The sequence below is a fragment of the Aotus nancymaae genome, unplaced genomic scaffold (genome assembly GCF_030222135.1).
Source record: "Aotus nancymaae isolate 86718 unplaced genomic scaffold, 86718_ANA_hifiasm-v0.15.2.pri h1tg000002l, whole genome shotgun sequence".
NCBI lineage: Eukaryota > Metazoa > Chordata > Mammalia > Primates > Aotidae > Aotus > Aotus nancymaae.
In genome coordinates this window covers 61,719,746-61,741,193 of record NW_026988413.1, presented here as the reverse complement: position 1 = coordinate 61,741,193, position 21,448 = coordinate 61,719,746, and the positions used below count along the sequence as shown (strand labels likewise).

General features: G+C 34.8%; 1 protein-coding gene across 1 annotated transcript in view; it reads left to right on the top strand.

Annotated features, from left to right (window-relative positions):
* The window catches only part of SEMA3E (semaphorin 3E), a 279,658-nt gene that overhangs the window by 166,622 nt on the left and 91,588 nt on the right, over positions 1 to 21,448 (top strand). Inside the window, exons 3-4 of the mRNA XM_012466175.3 lie at positions 13,909 to 13,968; positions 16,004 to 16,123. Coding sequence (XP_012321598.2) covers positions 13,909 to 13,968; positions 16,004 to 16,123 — 180 coding nt within the window. The remainder of the gene's footprint in view (positions 1 to 13,908; positions 13,969 to 16,003; positions 16,124 to 21,448) is intronic.

Sequence of the window (21,448 nt, the reverse complement as noted above, 5' to 3'; positions counted from 1 at the left end):
TATACTATAGGAAAATAAAACAACTTAGTAGAGGTAAGACAGTAGAGGTTGGTGAGGAATGTAGGGTGGTCAGGAAAATATTGTCTAGGGAGGTGATATTTAAGAAGATAGCAAAATAAAATGACCACTACCCATTTTTCAAGGCTCAGTGACCAGTTCTGACAAGTTACACTGCAGAACTGCAGAAGTAACCTCAGAGTGTGTGCCTCAGGCTGATTTGGAGGACCAGGTCATTGAAACAGATGGACAGGCATTGACTTGCCAGTATGATGGTTGATGAATCATCTTTGTGAATAGGACAGTAAGCTAGATGAAAAAATATTCAATTAATGAGGAGGACGTAGCAATGGATGATGGTAGATGACTACAAGGAGGAAGGTCACGGTTGGTATGGTTGTGACCAGATGAACTTTAAAGCAGCTAGGGTTTTATTATTTTATTTTAAATCTTTATTTAGTAGGTGAGTTTACAGAGGGAAAATTAGTGAGGAGGAGACGAGAGTGGTCAGTGAAAATATTTTCCTCACATGTGGGTTTAGAGAAAAAGTCACCGCCATATCTGGCAGAGAAACAGTGTTCTCAGGGGACAACATGGTTTTAACCAGACCAAGAAGGTAAAGGAACTTGAGGGGAGGAGAGAAAGATCAAAGTTGCAGGGATTTTGTTAATGACATTCCAAAGGATTTTACAGAAGGGTTTGAGGTGTTGGAAAGGTGAGGTCGGTTTCGGTGTGGTACAGAGAGCCATCTGATGTATGAGTCCAAGTATTCATTGTTGACTTCCCATGGTGACTGTGGTCAACAGGGGTATGTCATGATGGATTAGTGCTGACGATCTCTTGAGGGAAGATAAATAACCTTAAATTTTAACTTCACTTAGAAAAGAGAAGCCATCGACCATGTTGCTCCTCAGTCTTCCATCGCCAAGTCTGCTGTTTCTGCATGATGTTTTCCACCTCTTTCCTTGTTATATTGGCGGTACTCCCGTCTTTTATGAAATGTCACTTTTTAAACCCATGCTCAGGGTCCCAGCTTGTTGTCCCTTCTAAAGGGTTCGTTGTTTTCTATCTTTTCTACATTATTATTTCTTCTTTTTCTCTCTACAAAATCAACAACAAATGTAGGGGTGCTTAATTTCCTTGTGAGTCATGGATTCATTTGGCAGTCTGGCAAAACCAAGAGACCCTTAAATGCATAAAGTAAATATGTAGAATTATAAAGTAAAATATTAAAATAAGGTTTTAACTATAAATATTTTAAAATATAGCTATTATGATATTAAAATAGCAATTTATGATATGATGACATGTACCTTCTTTATTAACATATTAAGTAATAAAACCTAGGAACAGGTCTCACTCATAAGCACCTGCATTTCCAATTAATGAGTATTTGTAATATTTTGAGATAATTGCAACAACTCTAAAGTAACATTGAAATATATTTTCTCTTGGTAATGAAACTGCAGATACTACTACTACTACTATAGTTTGCTTTCTACATTTATATGATATTATCTGATAGAAATGCTAAATTTCAGTTAGAAGTTAATGATTAATGCAATAATTAATTTTTTTTTTCTGATTTCTGAGCTGGTGTATTCCCTGAATTTTTTTTTCAGGCCCCAGCTAACACCTCCTGCTCCAGAAAGCATTCTAAATTTTTTGAGTTAAAAATAAATATAAATTTCTCAACTGAGCAAATATAGTTCATCATTTACTCTTACCTACCTTCTTAGCCTAATCTCCACTTGTCCACACTAACACATTTCTAGTCACACCATTTCTATTTGCTGTTTTATGTAACTGTATCTTTACACACTCTGTTTCCCTGGAATAACCTTCAAACATATCCAATTTTTAAAAATCGATTTTCTTTCTCTTTAACCTAGATTTGGAGGAGGTTTTCTTTGCCCTTCCTTATTCCAAGGTCTGATTTTGATTCCCATATTGTATTAAAATTGGTTGTTTAGCTGCCAGTTTACTTATAAGATGGCTCCTTAAGAGCAGGCACTGTGTTATGTTCATCTTTGAAGATGTAATGAAAGAATGAAAGTGTCTATTGCTAATCCGAACACCTTCCACCAATAAATCTCTTCACTGTCTGCTTTCTTGCAAATCTTATTGTATTTATTATCACAATCACTTTCAAACTACTTATTGTTTAATTTCAATTAGGTTAATTTTGTCTGGCTTTTACTTACCCTTATATCCCAAACCACTTATTCACCACCTACCCACTTCTCCTCTGGCAAACAGGGTAAGAATCCTGTTTCAGTGTGGCAGTAATTGTAACCTTGGCTGCACATTAGTAAACACCTGAGGATTGTGTAAATAATATCTGTGTCTTGGCTCTACCTCTAAACTGATGTCAGCACTAAGTAGTGGTACTTTTTGAAACTCTCCCAGGTGATTGTAATGTGCATGAAAGTTGTGAAATGCTGGGGTATTAAGTATCCTTGCTGGTCCTGGAAATACTGGTCCTATATGTGGCACTAAATAAGTGTTTTCTAAATAATAATCAGAACTTATATGAGTAATCACACTTATAATTTTTCCCATACAATTTTGAAATAGATAAGAATCTATACTTTAATAAACTTATTGTACTGTATTAGTCTTTTTTTGATAATGGTTTTGCTTAATAAATTATTTAACTCACTGCATTTGCCAGACCATGTGATAATATTCTTTCCCAATGAACTTCTGATCTGTTGTACCTTTGCAACATTCATGAAAGACCCTAAACACTCACTATAAAATGCAAAACTCTGTGCCGATGCTAAAGCATACTCTTCACTCTAAAACTTCCAACTTAGTAACTCCATTTGCTTTAGCTAATGTGAGAACCAACCACCTCCTCAAAGAGAATAATAGTTTTTGCATTTTACTCTATCTAAAAGTCTCCAAAATCCCCAGATAATGTAAGACTTCTTAGATTAGAATTCTGACTTCAATCAAATTCTGATTTAATATTCTAAGAAATTGAAAAAAATAAAAAGTGTGGGTATTCTAATGTTATTGCTTTTTGCTTTCTCTAGTGCCCTTCAGTGCAAAAAGAGCTTTTGCCAAACTAAGGAAAACTATTATCTAAGCGAAAACTTAAAGCATCTGAGACTTTCTGGTCATAATGTGACAATGTCAGGGCATTGTATGGATAGAATACTCAGAAAGGGAAAAACAAAACATCCTGGTAGACAGTTTTCACTTGATTGACCATAGACTCAACCCAAATCTGCATTTGTCTCTTAAAAAAAATGTGTTTATAAACTTTAGAGTCTTTCGATTGGGATAGGGCTTTAACCATTGGCATTCATGGCTATTCATGTTTAAATTGCTATTCCTTTTTCTTGTATTAAAAGAGTCCTCATTAAGTTTTCTTTCACTTACTAATCAATTATTAAATTATAGTTCTGTATTGAGGAAGAACATCCAATCTATTAATAGATAATTTGAAAATAAATGTATATGTTTCTTCTCACACCCTCTGCCCACAATTTATTTATAATTCTTACAATTTAAAGATGCAACCAGAAGAGATAATGACATTTTATTATGTTATTACTAGATTTTCTGGTTAGGAGCTTTCACTCAACAGAGTTAAATTTTATTTCCTCATAGTGCATAGTTACTTAAACTTCAGTTGCTGGTATAATTTAATTGAACTTAAATCTAAGAAGATTTTTAAATAGATTTATGTAAAATTAAGTTTTTAAATAGCTAAAAAATAAATTCATGGAAAACTGAATATGTTCACTATATCAAAAATATATTTAAGGAAATCCAAAAACAAGAGTAGTAACTACAAAATATCTTGGTATTTTGTTAGAGCCAACTCACTATTTACACAACTATTCTGTAATTCAAACAATTCTTAAAAAAAAAGTATAAGAAAACATTCCCTGTGACTTTAAAACATTCTAATACTGTGTGATAGCATTTTCTTTTTTCTTTTTTTTAATTTTTTTTCTTTTTTTTAGACTGAGTCTCACTCTGCCATCTAGGGTAGAGTGCAGTGGTACGATCTTGGCTTACTGCGACTTCTGCCTCCCAGGTTCAAGTGATTCTCCTGCCTTAGCCTCCCAAGTAGCTGGGATTACAAGCATGCACCACCATGCTCAGCTACTTTTTTTTTTTTAAGTGGAGATAGAGCTTCACTATATTGGCCAAGCTGGTCTCAAACTCCAGACATCAGGTGATCTACCCACTTCGGCCTCCCAAAGTGCTATGATTACGGGTGTGAGCCACTGCGCCTGGCCTGTAATAGCATTTTAAAATAGTGATTGTGATAATATTATTTAGTGAGCTAAAATTAGTATTAACCAAAAATAAAATTCCTCTGAATATTATGCATGGTAAGGTTTTCCACATTGCACCTAAAAATGTTGAAAGCATTTTTCTGCCATTTTCTCTTTTCTATGAGCAAAACTTATTTACTTATTCATATTCCTCATATTTATTTATGTTTACCAAAAAGAAGCACTAGATCCAGTATATTTGTTTGTATTTCTTTATTGTTTGAAAGTTTGTCTTCATTCTTTCTGATCAATATTTCATTCCTAGAATAAAGTACAGTTGACCAACAGTTGTATATTTTTTAAGTTTGACAAAGCCAACATGTTAATTTTAGTTTTTTAAAATAAATTATTTTAACTTATTTTAATTTATTTATATTAGAGGACTTTTTGAAGAGAGCAGAGACCAGAGTGTAACAGCAAAGAACAAGGATTCTAGAGCCAGATTTTTAGGGCTCTCATCTGAACACTACCTCTTATTAGATGAGTGATTCTGGGTAAATTAGTTCACAGTTCTATTTCTCAGTTCTCTTAACTGTAAGAACAGATAACCATAGTATGTTTCTCGTAGCTTTTGCGAGAAGATAAAGTGAGTTATTAAGTGACTAGAATAGTGCCTGGAACATAGTAAGCACCACCTTAATATTTACTATCATCATTGTTATTATTGAAACTAGATGATTCTAATGTGCGACCATGGAAAGTGAGGGATAGAAGTATTACATATTTTTAGGGGTTATTTAACTATGTTCCAGAAACAAATATGGAGAGATGAAGTATGAAAAAATGAGTAAAACAGTGCCTACGCTAAAATATTTATAACATAATAGGGAAGATATGTAGATATACATGCACCATAGGTGACACAATTTGAATAGACAATAAAGGTTCAAATAAAATGCTAAGAAAGTATTGGAGTACTGGTTCCTGGAGAAGATATAATTTAAATTGGACTTCGAGTAATAGAATTTTGACTGGCAGTGGGAACAGAGAGAGTAGTGGTAGGAAGGACAGAAATTTTCAAGCAGTACAGAATAAGGACTAATATTTTTGGATGAAGTAAATAGATGGGTTGGGAGCATGTTAGTGGGAACTGGGTACACAGTAAGAGGTAAGAATGGAAATGTGGCTCAGACTAGTTCATGAAGAATATTGATTGCAATGCTGTTGAAAGGAACCTTCTAGGCAATGCAGGAGTCACTGGAGGATCCTGAATATGGGCATAAAATAATTAGAATTGTAGTTTAGTGATTACTTTAGCAGCAGCATGATGAATAAATGGATGCAAAATGAGAACAGAGCCATGAAGCCAGTAAGTAGCAGTTAGAATTTAAAACAGGGTACATCTGTATTAGAAGCCATTAGTGAGAACCAGGTCACTGCTTTGAGATCAACTTCCTGTCTCCCAAATTAGTCTTCAGTGTGCCATTAGTTTTGCTAGTTCCGCCTTTTGTTATGAGGTGTTTCTTTCCCCTTGGCTCTTACTCCCTTTGCATGGTTACACTTTACCTTAGTAATGGTTAAGGACTAGTAGAACAATTAGTTGCTGGTGACAGTAATAGAGAAGAACCACTGACTGATATTAGATGTAACTGTACACCCTTTGTTTACTTATTATAGTAAGGGTTGAGAGCTCCAGGAGACTCCAGTATTCAATCACAGGTAACAGATCAGCCTGTCTATGTTCTGTCTGAATAGCCCCTTGCAATCTGTACACATTTGATAATTACTAAGACTTCCTAAAAAATAAATCAAAATTATTCTTTGGAAGATATGAATACTTGTTTAATGTATAAAATTTTATTTTCTTTTTTTCTATTTCATGAAAAGATAAAAATGAATATGTTTATATATATAAGCCATATTTTAGGCAACTCATAGAATATTTCATATTTAGTAAACTTTCAGTTTTAGAAACTTTGATCTATAGTTTTTCTCTTTCTAAATTTCAGCTTGTTTTTCTAAAATTATTATCATTACTGTAATTTAAAGCTAAAATTACATATCCTATTTTGAATATCTATAGATATTACAGTTCTGTTAGATAATTCTGATTATAAAAATATTTATGTTTTTCTCATTTATTCAATTTTATTGTATCAAAAGTGAAAAAAGTTCTTGTATTTTAGAATTCAATTTTTTATTGAGAAGAAAGGCATTCGTGTACAATTTCAATATAAATGTCAGATGGTATTTCACATTAATGATATCAAATGAGTAAATTTTATTTATGCAAAAGGCCATGCATCAGGCTACAAATGTTTGTGTGTAGTTATCATATTTTTCTAATTCAAATGCTTAGGAGAATAAGCTTTTAAAGTACAAATTTTGTCTATAGTTCAAAAGATTATAATTCTAGCATATAAACTACTTGAATAATGACAGTCATCATAATTAAGTATAAAGGCGTAAACACTGTGACAGATAATGTGTGTCAGGTGAAAGATTATCATTTATAAACCCATTAAGATTTTAATGTGTTATATTCAAAATATACTTTCATGTTTTTAATAATATTCATAGGATCTATAATTAAGATGTACATTGATGGACACTGGTGCCATACATAGATGTAAATATAGAAAGAAAACCCCAAATACAGGCAAACATTTTTCATTAGAATAATAGGAAGAGAGTATAAGATAAAATCATAGAGTCTTAGTCACTTAAATGTATCCTATGAAGACAGACATATTAACTGGGTTGTTTTATTTATTCTTTTAAAATAAAAAGATAATCTAATTTTTAGACAGTTAAAAATTATTTCTTATTCATTAGTTTGTTTGAGCTCTCTGAAATCTGAATGTCATAACATCTTTTAATAATCAGCTGTTAAATCCTTAATTCTGGTATAATTATGTGACTCAATAGGGAGTCCAGAAAAAAATTACTTTGTAATTTAATTTATACTTTATTTTATTTTTCTCTGTTGAGATATGCAGGAACAGTAAATGGCTTGTTAATTTGCAGTGGAATGATTAAATTATATTGTAGGGGTATTGTGATGAAATGATGTGTATTTAACCTTTTGCTTTTTGTGTCCTTTTCGGTACAGAGATTTTGGAAATCACATTACACCCTGTTGTTTAACTGCCTTTAAAAGTGTTTTGTGCAGAACAAATAGCTTAATTTTATGGGTTTTTGTTGATGCTAAACTCTGGAGCAGAACCAAAAGGCGTCCTGACTGCCAAAGCAAATGAAGAAAATTATTTCCCTTACTAGCTTGGCAGAACATTTTTACATGATGGCTTTAAAAAATAACTTTCCATTTCCAGTGGGGTCTTTCTTGGCCAGATATTGTCACCTGAATTAATGTCTGGATGCAGTCCTGAGCCTATTAAACTGTTTTAAAATACCAAATAAACCAAAACAACAACAAAACTTTTGTAATCCTACATTTCTATTGTTCCTTTGGAGGGTCCCGATGTGTTGAACTTTACTGTGGAGAGTGTTCATATTTCTCTTCTGTCTCTCTTCCATCTACTCAGAGTGATCTGTTCAACGTCTGTTTATCTTTCCTCAGAAATCCTACAAGTCTTTCAGAGCTTTGATTATTGCTAACATCCTACAATATTTTCTTCCTGATTAAACTGGAAAATTTTACTTGTTTTATTCATTTAGCACGTTACAGCATTTTCATGTCAACGAACCTGATCTCTCAAACTTTGCTGTAATCTCCTTTGACGCATTGACTTTACTAAGAATGTAATAAAAGGCATATTGACTGATACAAGCCAATCAACAGAAATTGAAAAGCAGAGACTGTGCTTAAGGCATTATTTCAGATAGGCACTGGTAGGGAGACAGAAGTAAGTCACTGCCTTGCCCTCTATAATTTATAGCCTAGTAAGAGAGCTAAAATTAAGTACACAAATCTTTGTTGTTCTAGATAGAGAAACTAAGAACACTATGAGAGATCAAAGGAATCAGAAATACTATCTGTTGAAAAAATGTAAGCAAAGATTTTGTTGTGAAACTCTTTGGGAAATGTGCCTGCAAGAATAGTTTTGTTATTCTTTCAGCAATTGCCATTATTAGTTTTGTTGCTATGAACAATGCACGTTCTGGCAATCCTAGAAAAGGCATTATTGTCTTCACCATCACATAATATCTTATCTTTGTGACAAAAACTGTGAAGGGTCTGAGATTTTATCTCATTCTCAAGACTGTCACAGTTAGGCTGTCACAGTTTCATAGATGCTGTCAGAAAACGTTAGATGCTTGGGTCAGAGACAAAAGACTCTATTACTCATGGCACAGCAGGCAGCAAGAGCTTCATGTTTCCATCAGTGTCCTTGTCCGTCCAGTCCTGCAGGGGGTGATGCCTGGCAGCCTAGGTAGACACTGAACTCAGTGGATATGTGTCACATCCGAGGGACCCCAAGCTTAGGAAACTCCCAATCCTATAGGGGGGCTGTTAGCAAAACTGTCTAAACTTTGTCTAGAGAAAGATATAATCTTTACTATACTGGTCAGGAAATAAATTTTCCATTTGCCCTGGAGGGAGATTCTATCTCCTTCTTTTCAGATTATTTGAAAAGATAATCTGGAACAAAAGCTGTCAAAAGATGTATAGAAATGCTATAGAGAATTAACCCCTACACAGTGTGTCTAACTGGAAATGATTATCATGAGGCTATTATTTAAGGGACTACAGATTAATATGTTGTAAAACTAAGTTTAAAGAAGTCTTCATTTTACATAATAATGAAAAATGAATAAGAAGGGATGCTAATATTGTAAAAAGAAGCAGAGCCCTGTATGTCGTGAGTTATGTTATGAACATAATGCATTATTCTGAATTATGGAAGAGGTATTATCTAATCTCATCATATTGAGAAGGGAATTAGTAATGAAAATCTTTCCTGATAGATGATCCTAAAATGAACTTGTATTTTATTATATAAATAAAATATATGTATTTGTATATATAGTCTGTATGTACATGCAAATGTTCTACCATGTCCATTTGAATAATTTATACATCCACAGTAAACTAATAATTCCCAATCAAATTAAATCTCAAATTAGAATGGATCTTAGAAATTATTTCTTAGAATCTATCCCTCAGTGTTCACTGCAAGAATGGTTTTTCAAAATAATAGATCAGGTAAAGTTTATAAACTCTGTAGCTTCACTTCTAGGATTCGCCCTATTGTGGGGTCAGCAACTCTCCTCAGACTCATGCAAGGCTGCACTGTAACCTGACACTGACCAGTATCTTTCCCAAATCATACATGGCCCACAGATGGAGTCATTGCTAACATCAACATCTATTCTAGGATTTTGTGTGTGTGCTTTCTGCTTTAGGGTTGGTTTTCTTTCATATCACCTTTTTTTCTGTTTATCTTTTCTTGTGTTGCAACATCAAAACCAAAACTGTGTTTTCACTTAAAGTTTATATGCCAAAACTGTGTTTTCCTTTAAAAGTTTATACACTGCACTGTGGAAGTTAAAGAATACCTGATGTTAAATATTGTTGGTAAAAACCGTTTGGGGCTCATTGCACCAATGAATAAGAATATCAATGTAATATTTTATACCTATAATTCAAACCATAGAGTGCTTATTTCTAAGATCATAAATTAAATCATATAGCATTAATCATTATAAAATGCTATTGTCACCACTTTTATAAGTATTACTCGTTATCAGAAATTGAATTTGGCTATATAATATATAAGTTAAGTGACAAGGCTCTTCAAATTCTGGGATATAAATGCCTTACCTGATATTTTATGGGGCATGACTTTAAAAAAAAAAAGCTTGTCTTTTTTTTTTTTTTTTAACTGAGAAAGAGTCTCACTCTGTCACCCAGGCTGGAGTGCAGTGGTGGGATCTTGGCTCACTGCAACCTCTGTTTTCTGGGCTCAAGCAATTCTTTTGCCTCAGCCTCCCAGAGAGCTGGGACTAAGGGTGCACAGCACCATGCCTGGCTAGTTTTTGTATTTTTAGTAGATACAGGGTTTCACCATGTTGGTCAGGCTGGTCTTGAACTCCTGACCTCAGATAATCCACCCTCCTTGGCCTCCCAAAGAGCTGAGATTACAGGCATAAGCCACTACACCTGTCCTAAAAAAAAGCTTAAGTCTTAAACATATTTAGGATTCAAACATAAATGTCAGATTTTAGAAACTAAAATGCCTATAGGAATCATGTAAAACAAAAGTCTGAAGCAAATCAGAATATCTGTCCCATTTCAACTCCAGAGGAATGTTGCCACACAGGAATGCATGCCTAGTGTTGCATTTCTTTATATTTTTCTAGGGAAATCAGAAATGTGAATTTGTAGGCAAGATTTTTAAATTTTTAAACATTGGGTCCTAACTTTAATTATAATTTGACACTAAATAAAAAAATACCACCCATCAGAAACATCTAATATTTTGTTCTATAATCAGAATGTCTTTCCAGGCTGACAGAGCATAAGCTGGGATGGTGATGGATAGAGGAAGGGGAGGCTTAAGATAATAGAGACTTTAAGGGAACAAACAAACTGCTATATACAGGAGGAGTCTGTCTTACTGTCTTAGGCCTAGCAATACAGTCTAACAACAGTAAACATTGACGCTGGACTGGAAAAGGCTGTACCTGAATCCGTCTCAACCAAGGCCTCTGAAGACTCTTAAGCATCCTGAGGAGAAAGATGTGGTTTGTAAAGATGTTAATATCTTGAGAGGCCCATGCTACTTGTCTGTGCTATTTTAACTCCTTCACCAAAATGTTAACTTGACAATGAAAAGTGATTTCCTACAAAAGAGAAGGGAATCAGAAAAATTCTTAGGTAGCCTGGTGTATTAGTCCATTTTCATACTGCTATAAAGAACTACTGATATTGGATAATTTATAACGGAGAGATGTTTAATTGACTCATAGTTCAGTATGAGCAGGGAGGCCTCAGAAAACATACACTCGTGGTGGAAGGTGAAGGGGAAGCTGGGCACCTTCTGCACAAGGTAGCAGGAAGGAGAAGTGCTGAGCCAAGGGGAAGAGCCGCTTGGGAAACCATCAGATCTTGTGAGAACTCGCTCACTCACACGAGAATGGCATGGGGAAACTGCTTCCATGATTCAGTTACCTCCACCTGGTTTCTCTCTTGATAAATGGGAATTATGGGGATAAAATTCAAGATGAGATTTGGCTGGGGACACATAGACTAATCATATCACGTGGCTTCAATGGAGGCAATTAAGTACAAACTGTATAGTGTTTTGGTGAGAACCAACATCCCTCAAAGATAAAATCCATCATCATCTGACCAGGCGAGCCCATGAAATTGATACAGTAGCATGAGATGCTGCTCCCCTGGAATTCTGGGAAAACTTAAAAAAGGAGGTGGACTGGCCGGGCGCGGTGGCTCAAGCCTGTAATCCCAGCACTTTGGGAGGCCGAGGCGGGTGGATCACGAGGTCAAGAGATCGAGACCATCCCGGTCAACATGGTGAAACCCCGTCTCTACTAAAAATATAAAAATTAGCTGGGCATGGTGGCGCGTGCCTGTAATCCCAGCTACTCAGGAGGCTGAGGCAGGAGAATTGCCTGAACCCAGGACGTGGAGGTTGTGGTGATCCGAGATCGCGCCATTGCACTCCAGCCTGGGTAACAAGAGTAAAACTCCGTCTCAAAAAAAAAAAAAAAAAAAAAAAAAAGGAGGTGGACTAAGCTTCTTCATTTTGGTGAGTAAAAGTGATTGATCCAGCAGATGTGGGGATAAACAATATTAATTAGGAGATTTAAGCTCTTGAGGCACAAAATAGTTTTGGGAACTGAGCAATTGCTGCAGTTACTCAAATGGATCATATTCCTTTGTTTTATCTGCAATAAACCCATAGATTTATTGCGATGTGGGTTTGCACAGATAAATATGAATTTTTAAAAGAATCTCCCTAAAAGCATCTCTTTGATAAAGTTATGGTAAGGATTAAATTACATATTGTATTTAAAGCACTTGGCACAAAAATTGGAAAAGCTGATAATGCCAAGTGAGGGTATGGGGGTATGGATTGCTGGTATAGACCTGTAGTCATTTTGGAGAGAAATCTGGTACTACACTCACAGATGCAATACTTACTTGCCCTAAGATCCAGTGATTCTTCTCTTGGGTACACATACCAACGATATTCCTACACAGATCTGAAAAGGGCATGTACAATAAGGTAACAATTTGATGTGATAGAGACTTGGAAGCAATCTGGGCATCCATCACTGGGAGAGTTGATAAGAAAATGTGGGGTTTCCACACCTTAACATTACAAAACATTCAGAAACAGCAGGCTATTTGTGTGCATAGGACTACCGAGGGACCTCAAAACCCCAGTTCTTAGTCAAAAAGGTAGGAAAGAGATGAGATTTAAATTCAATACTATTTACACAAATTAGAAATATATGCACAAAAAAAATATACGCTTTATAAGAATACATACAAACAAATAAGATACCTGGTAAGAGGATACAATAGTTGCCTCCTGGGGAGATGGAAGTAAGACATGGAGTGGGGAAAAGGAAATAAATAATTGACCAAAATAAAAGAGGGACCTTTTAAGAGTGTGATGAAAACGAATCATGAATTTAGTAGTATAACAAACCCAAACCTCTGCACATAAGTTGATAAAGCAAAAGAGGGAAAAAATAAAGTTCTTAACAATGCTTGACACATAGTACAATTTTATAGAGTAAGCAAAAAGAGGGCCAAAAGGAGTCTGAGAAAAGATAAGGAAAAAGTGATAAAGAAAACAATTTGTTTCAAAAAAATAAATTAAGTTTTGCAATTAGAAAAGTGTGGAACCAGTTAACAAATTTAATTGATTTCTGCCTATGGTCTCAGCAAAGTGCTAGATACTATTAGAGGTGAAAAAGAAAGATTTGACGTATTCTTCTTATTAGAGAATAAACCAACAAACTTAAAATACAATGCAAACTTTCTGAAATCCCGCTGGAACCTGGTAGAGTTAAACGGTGTTTTTAAAAAAATAATCAAAGACCTTGTGATCCGCCGGCCTCAGCCTCCCAAAGTGCTAGGATTACAGGCATGAGCCACGGCGCCGGGCCTATCAACATGGTGAAACCCCCATCTCTACTAAAAATACAAAAATTAGCCAGGCACGGTGGCATGTGCCTGTAATCCCAGCTACTTAGGAGGTTGAGGCAGGAGAATTGCTTGAACCTGGGAGGCGGGGGTTTCAGTGAGCTAAGATCCTGCCACTGCACTCCAGCCTGGGTGACAGAGTGAGACTCTGTCTCAAAAAAAAAAAAAAAAAAAGACACAGTGTGGTGTATTACTGGGTGATACATTGTGGTAAGTAGTAAAAACACAAGAAACTGCAGGAAGTCCCTGAATTTGGAGGAGCAGTCAGGTTTAACATGGGAAAGGGTTGGTTAAGTCATGGCTGATCTCTGAAGGGTCAAGACTTGAGGTGAGCCTTCAAAAAGACTTTTTTTTTTTTTTTTTAAAAGATTTATCATAGAGTAAAAGCCCTGAGATAACACGAATAAAATAAAGCCCCAGAAAATAGAACAAAATGGAAATGTTTTGAACTGTAAAAGAAAGTGAAATGGTTTTCAGTGTGGTTTATTTTTATATGCAGTGGCCATAATAGTACTTTATCTTTTGTTTTAGATACACTGGCCTAATACAGCTCTAAAAATAGAAGAATGCATGATGAAAGGAAAAGATGTGGTAAGTATTATTCATTGTAAATTAAACAAATCATCAATTATATCACTAGTCAACCACAAAGAACTGAATCACTGAATTTTTATTTGCTCTTATAAAAAAAAGCATGTATGCAATTTGGTTCATGAAGAAAGTATATATATGCATATAAAACACACAATTATGTAAAATTAATTTCAATGCAGAGTTAAAGAAAGCAGAAATGCCATTGAGATTTTGGCTTTTATTTTGTTTTTTAATATCTTAATCAACCTGTGTTTATAAATTCCTTACGCTAATGCTGATTTCCCACGTATCTGGCAGAAAAATAATTGCAGGTCATTTTTTCTGGGAACAGTTAAGCACATTCTTTGTGAGATTTCACCTTATGTTGTTTAGCAAATTAGAAATGAATGAAGAAACAAAAAAAGAACGAAAAGTTTGAGAGGCAAAAAACGCATTTTATCTATTCCTAAATGTTTTCAGGATCTCTTCTATTTTAAGAAGCAATATTCTCTCTTTCTGTAGTCTCCCTGCTGTGTGTGAGTGGCAAAATGTGCATCAGCATCCCCGACACAGTCCCTAACACACTAAGACGTCCCTGATAGGACTTTCACTTGCAGGGAGTGGCTAGCTGATCTCCTGACACAAATGCATCCTGGAGGAAGGCCTGGACATCTGCCTGTGAAAGTGAAATTATCTTTTTTTTTTTTTAGTAAGAAAAAAGAATACTCTATAAATGACTAACACACATTATACCAACTCCTCATTCTCTGTAGCAGCTGGGTCACAGCCAAGGAGTGAGTCAGCACGTTCCTGTTGCCTTAGCCCATGGCATCATGCTGACTAATTCAACATACTCTTAGGCCATGTCAATCTAAGTTCAGCTGAGCCAAAATATGGACTCATAGGCTCACTCTCAGATGTGACGGTGAGTCAAGGAAGGAAAAGCAGGTGCTTATAGAAATAAACTACAGATATTTTCACCATGCCTGAATGATGAGATTCTACCAAATATATGGATCGCCCAAAAAATAACATAACATGTGAATGCAAACTTGAAGAAATAAATATACCTGTGAAGAAATAAATATACCTTGAAGAAATAAATATACATACTATTGTGTCAGTCACAACAGTATGTAATATATATAATATATAGTAATACAGTAATTTTATCATAGTCTTATAGTCTTACAACAAATATAGTAATCTTATCATAATCTTAAAATGTTATTTTTATTGTTTAAAAATTCTCTCTGAAAGTGCTTTATGTGAATTTGTGAGTATGAGAATATAAGACTTACTTTCCAAAACATTAACATTTTGTTTGCTCTAAAGACTTCATGTTTTGGGAGGCTGAGACAGGCAGATGGCTTGAGCCCAAGAGTTTGAGACTAGCCTGAGCAACATTGAACAACCCCATCTCAACAAAAGATACAAAAAGATCAGCTGGGCATGGTGGCACATGCCTGTAGTTCCAACTACTCCAGAGACTGAGGTAGGAGGATTACTTGATCCCTGGAAGGCAAGGCCACAGTGAGCCGAGGTCACACAACTACATTCCAGCCTGGGCAACTGAGTGAGACCCTATGGTTTGGGGGCGGGGGGAAGACTGCATGTTTGTATATGAATAACTATGCTTTTTCTAATTATTAGTTTTAATGACTTTATGCTGATTCATTGTTTATACTGTACTTAAAAAACAGCATTGGGAATAAGTTAGTTGGTGGAACATATTGCCATGCAAATTTTTACATGTGAAAACATTTCTGAATAGTGCTTTTTTATTCCTCAATTGCAAACTAGAATACATGAAAAATAATGCACTCTAATTATAAAATGTAATTTATTCATCACTGCTAGCTTAAATATGTTTCAGTCACCCCAGTTCCTTTTCCAAGTTCTTGTCCTCTTTTTATCTACACCTCTTGCCTCCTTCACTCAACAGAAATGTGTGGTGAAACATGAGATTTCTAGGGCTAGGAAAAACAAAAATCACAAAGGCTAAGCATGTTTATTATACCCATAGATTGTTTTCTTTTTCTTCCTGCTTTAGGGTGAATGTGCAAATTATGTTCGGGTTTTGCATCACTATAATAAGACACACCTTCTGACCTGTAGTACTGGCGGTTTTGAGCCACTTTGTGCCTTTATCAGAGTCGGATATCATTTGGAGGTAAGATGTTTTATTCATTGCTATCAATAAAAATAATGCTTAAGACAGCCTTGTTCTCAGAGAAAGACTGTAGCATTTCTTCCCAAGAAAGATAAAAGCATTTGTGATGTACTGAATCAGTTTGCTTGAGACAGAGAAATAATCTTTCTGGGTCTTTAAAATTACTGTCGGGTACAAAATCTGTGAACCAATTAATTCTCTATGTACTCATTCACTGAACAATTTTATTTGCTTAATTTGCCCACTTAAGAACATCTCTTAATATCAAACTGTGTTCTTTATTATATTAATATTTTCATTAGTTTAACTGCCACCCTGGAAAATATATATATGTATGTGTGTGTGTAGGTGTGTATATATATATAATTTATATAAATATAATATTTTACAAGGAACATGCAAAGAGTTTTCGATTCTGTAATTACTTTCTCATAGTCAGGTGAGGTAGGGAATACAGGAGAAGGGAAGATTTCAAACAGAGTTAAGATAAATATTACTTGGTACCATTATACATCTCTTCCGCTAAGATTTTGCCACTAGGTGATACTGCATAATAAAAGCAAATCCCAACTGAATCCTGCCACACATGTAATATTTACCAGCAAGCAGGCTCAAAGATAAGTCATATAACCCATTCCTGTAAGCTGAGCGAATCCCAACTCTCATTAATTTTAGGTACATTTTGAAGCACTCTATATCACCATTTGACCTCGAAGCATATGAAACGATATGCTCATATACAATCTATTATTTTTCATCTACATTGGAAGGCAGAGTCCTACATTACGACAAGGCACAGATAAAATAGAGGTCTAGATACTCTGTTGTTGTTAAGCAGCTAGACTCATGATTCTTATATTCCACTTATCAAAGACCAGCAGTGGCCATAAAATATTAATATTTCAAGCCACCACATAAAAAACACCATTTCACTACTAAAATATTATTTCTGATATTCCTTATACTAGTTAACACTCAGGTGCAAATATAATTCAAAGTATTTGAAGTTCTTAATAGCTGCTCCTGGAGATTGCCTGTGATTTAACTACTTCAGCTGTTAACTATCTATGTAGGGAGAGTTTATGATTAGCATATTTTAAATGTTAATTAACCACCCCTAGTTGTAGATTAAATTAAGTAACATGCACGAATACATCATAAAGTATTTATTGAATTATTTTAAAGAAACAATGTAGATGATATAATAGAAGAACTTTAGACAGAGGTAGAAGGTAAATCAGGCCACTACAAGGTCAGAATATATACATGTATGCAAACATACAAAGTATACATATGTATATACATGTGTGTATGTATACACAGTCAGAATATATACCTCTTGTGGTGCAAATCTGCTAGCACAAAATCAGTTTCATTTATTTGAAGATGCTTATGTTTTATAGAATTCTGGGTTAATAGTTGTTTTGTTTTGTTTTGGTTTTTTCTTTCAGCATCTCAAAACTGCTTTGTCTTCTAATCTCTTTCTAATATAAAGTAAAGCTTTATTCCTACTGATATTTTCTTTTTAAAATAGCTTTATCTTTTAGGATTTTGTCTTTACCATTGCTTTTCAACAGTTTCTGTAGTGTGACTTCAGGTGTGTAGGAGTAGGAGGGTTCAGTATCTATATTTCTTAGGATACTGAAATTCTTGGATACATAATGTTATTTTTTCCATCTAATTTGGCAAATTTTGGCCATTATTTCTTGAAATAATATCTCTCCATTTACCCATGCCTCTCCTTCAGAGATTTCAAAATATATATATTACATATGGTATATATATAAAAATATATATGCATACATATAATTGTATATATATAATAAATATATATATATTTGTTATACTTCCAGGCATTGACCTAAGACATACAGTGCATTTTTATTCAACTTTTTTTTCTCTACTTTTCAGATCGGAAAAATTCAATTGATTTATATTCAAATTAATGTACTCTTTCTCCTGACATCTCCAATGTGCTATTAAGCTCACCCCATTGGCTGTCCCATACAGAACACCATTTACTTGAAAGGTGTATTAGCCCATGTAAACTTACAATGGGCAGTAGCCACCTTTTTCACCTTTCCAGTCACTGCCTTTTATTTGCTTGCACATACAGTTCAGGTGTCGGACAGGGATTTTGAAGATAATTTGTAAGGGTACATACCATACCTTCCAGATATCACCCCTCACTTTTCTGCTTGGTTCTAGCCATTCTTTTCCACATGAAGTAAGGGGTTTCCTCAAGTGAAAATCTGTCTAGTCTTTGTCTATTCTTAATTGATCTCCAGTTCTTTCAAGCAGTTTTTTTAAAAAATAAATAAATATACAGATACACATATATATAGTTTATCATTATTTTCTTTGAAAGATTTGTCCAATATAAGATACATTATCATTAGCAGAACTGGAACTTGGTGTACTTCAACATCATACACATGATATTCAATAATTTTATTTGACATAATTATCTAAATAATAATTATGATTGAAATATTCGAGTCACATTAGAATCTTTACGACTGAATATTATTTCAATCAAATTCTAATACTTGAATGTTTATATGATTGAAATAATTATCCAAACATCAGATATGATATATTTTGAAAAAATATATATTTATATGTCACAAGAGGAACTGGTGACCATCCCATAATAAAAGCAGTATGAGATTTATCCCCAAAACACCAACTAAAGGCTTAATGCGATTTTACATGAGGGAATGAAAAGTTACAAATCATTTAGGCAAGGAGAATACTTTGATTAAGCAGCTAAGAGCAGGGATGTATGGAATCAGTTTGCCGACATTTATGTTCCTTAGAGAACAGCAGGAGATCAAGCTGGGACATGTTGGTGGAAGATTTTAATACTAGACATTGTCCTTCTGTGTTATTCTAAAGATAGCATAGAGACCGTGAAGGACTTTTGAACAGAGTATTTGATTGACAAGACATTCATAATATTTAAGATGGATTCAAGCAGGGAGGGATGAAAAGTAGAGAGAAATTTAAGGATGCTATTACATGATCTTTATGAGAGACCATAAAGGTATTTAACACTTGTTGCAATAGCAAAGAAAAGGAAGTGTTGAAGTCAAGTAAGAAGCTGCTCAGCAGGAGAGTTTCCATAACTCAGCATTTTATCTGATGTCGAAGATTAAAGGGAATTAAAAAGCAATTCTAATTTTATTTCTTGCTGATTGGGAAGAAATGCAAAGTTCTTAACAGCAAGAGAGAGCTATGGAAGTGGGTATGTTTTTGTAAGAACCTAACAGATATCCAGTATTTCTGTTTTAATTTTTTCATTTTCACTTACGGTTATTTCAATGATTGAGTCTGGAGGTAGGAGAGGGTGTTACCAGACTAGATTGGATTATTAGACCCTGGGGAGCAGTTAATAGTCTCCTCTGAAAAAGTCTTTCTTCTCTCTCTCTTTCTCATTCTTCTCTCTTTTCTTCTCTCACTCTCACTTTCCCAAAATAACTTGAAAAGTGCCATTATTAAGGTGCTGGTAGAATGTCTAGGGAGTATCAATATAAACAGAGAATGAGCAGTCAGAGAAAGATTAGATATAAGGAAAATCAAGTTAGTGCAAAATCAGAATTACATTAAGAAAATTTTTTAAATGATAGTTAATATTATCAATGGTACAGTTTTAGTAAAGGGATAAGTAATTAGAAAGGAGATTATTGAATAGTGACACAATAAATACATTAATATCATCAATTTAATCAAGAAATAGAGTCGTGGCTGGGCATGGTGGCTCACACCTGTAATTCCAGCACTTTGGGGGGCCGAGACAGGCAGATCACCTGAGGTCAGGAGTTAGAGACCAGCCTGGCCAACATGGTGAAACCCTGTCTCTACTAAAAATACAAAAATTAGTCAGTTGTGGTAGCAGGCACCTGTAATCCTGGCTATTTGGGAGGCTGAGGCAGGAGAATACGCTAAGGGGTGATGGTTGCAGTGAGCCAAGATCTCGGCATTGCACTCCAGCCTGGTCAACAAGAGCAAGACTCTGTGTCAAAAAAAAAAAAAAAAGAAAGAAAGAAATAGAGTCATTAAAGAAAGTAAATATGGGGAAGGACATACAATGTGTATGAGTGCTGAAAGAAGAGTTTTCTTAGAATAGCAGATAGAGAAAACCTAAATTATTTATTTTTTGCTGTAGGCATTGTCAATGAGCTTTTGATTTTGCATCCTACTTGATCACTTTGTTTTTATTGGGGGATTTCATGGAGAATAAAATGAATGCTTCTGTTCCTATTCTCTCAAAAGTCTCAGAGTAGTTTTTAAATAGTAACATGAGATACAACTATAAACTGCTACAGGTTTATGGCTACCTCTGATCTTGCATCTCAAAGAAAATGGAAATTATGTGTTGAATATAGATGCTCAGACGATAAGAAACAGATTTTTAGTTATAAAACATATTTCTAGAGAGTTGGCAAAGACCTTGAACTCCTGCAAAATTAAAATGGCTTTCATTACTTAACAACCAACATTTCTCTTAAGCATGAGACGACTTTAGCACAAGAATATTAGCATGTTACTATTTGTATTAGTTTTCTTTCTTGCAAACAGATTACCAAAAATGTAGCTGATTAAAACTCAGCTTCACATAGTTATCATCTCAGTTTCTGTGGGACGAGTGAGTCCAGGCACTGTTTAGTTGACTACGCTGCTAAAGGTCTCCCAAGGCTAAAATCAAGGTGTTGCAATCTTTCTGGAGCTCAGGATCATATTCCAAGTTCATGTGGTTATTGGCAGAATTCATTTCCTTGCAGTTGTAAGACCAATGTCCTCATTTTCTAGATGGCTGTCAGCCAGGAGCTGCTGTCAGCTCCTAGGGACCACATGCAGTTCCTTGCCATGCGTCCTGTCATAATATGGCTGCATACTGCTAGGCCAGCAGGCAAATCTTTCTGTTCAGTTTACTAAGAGGGGATCTTACAACACAGCCTAATCATGAGAATGACTATCCCATCATGTTTGCCATATAAAGTAGTATAAGGAGTAATTTCTTACCATATTCACAAGTGGGCCTAGATACAGAAGCATAGGACAGCTATACTTGGGAGTGGGATTCCTCAACACCATAAGCATTCTACCCACCACAGTATTCTTTACATATCTTACATGTGAAAGAAAGGCTGCATGAATACAGGTGTTTTTAGAAATGTTTCTGGGAGGGAAGGGCATAAGCCCAGAACAAAGGATGAGAAATGAAGCTGTTCTTTTTTTGAACTTCGTAGTGCTCCTCTTAAAACAGCATTTCTCTTTGCAAGAATCATAAAGAATAAGGGATGAATGTATGGGCCATTTCCA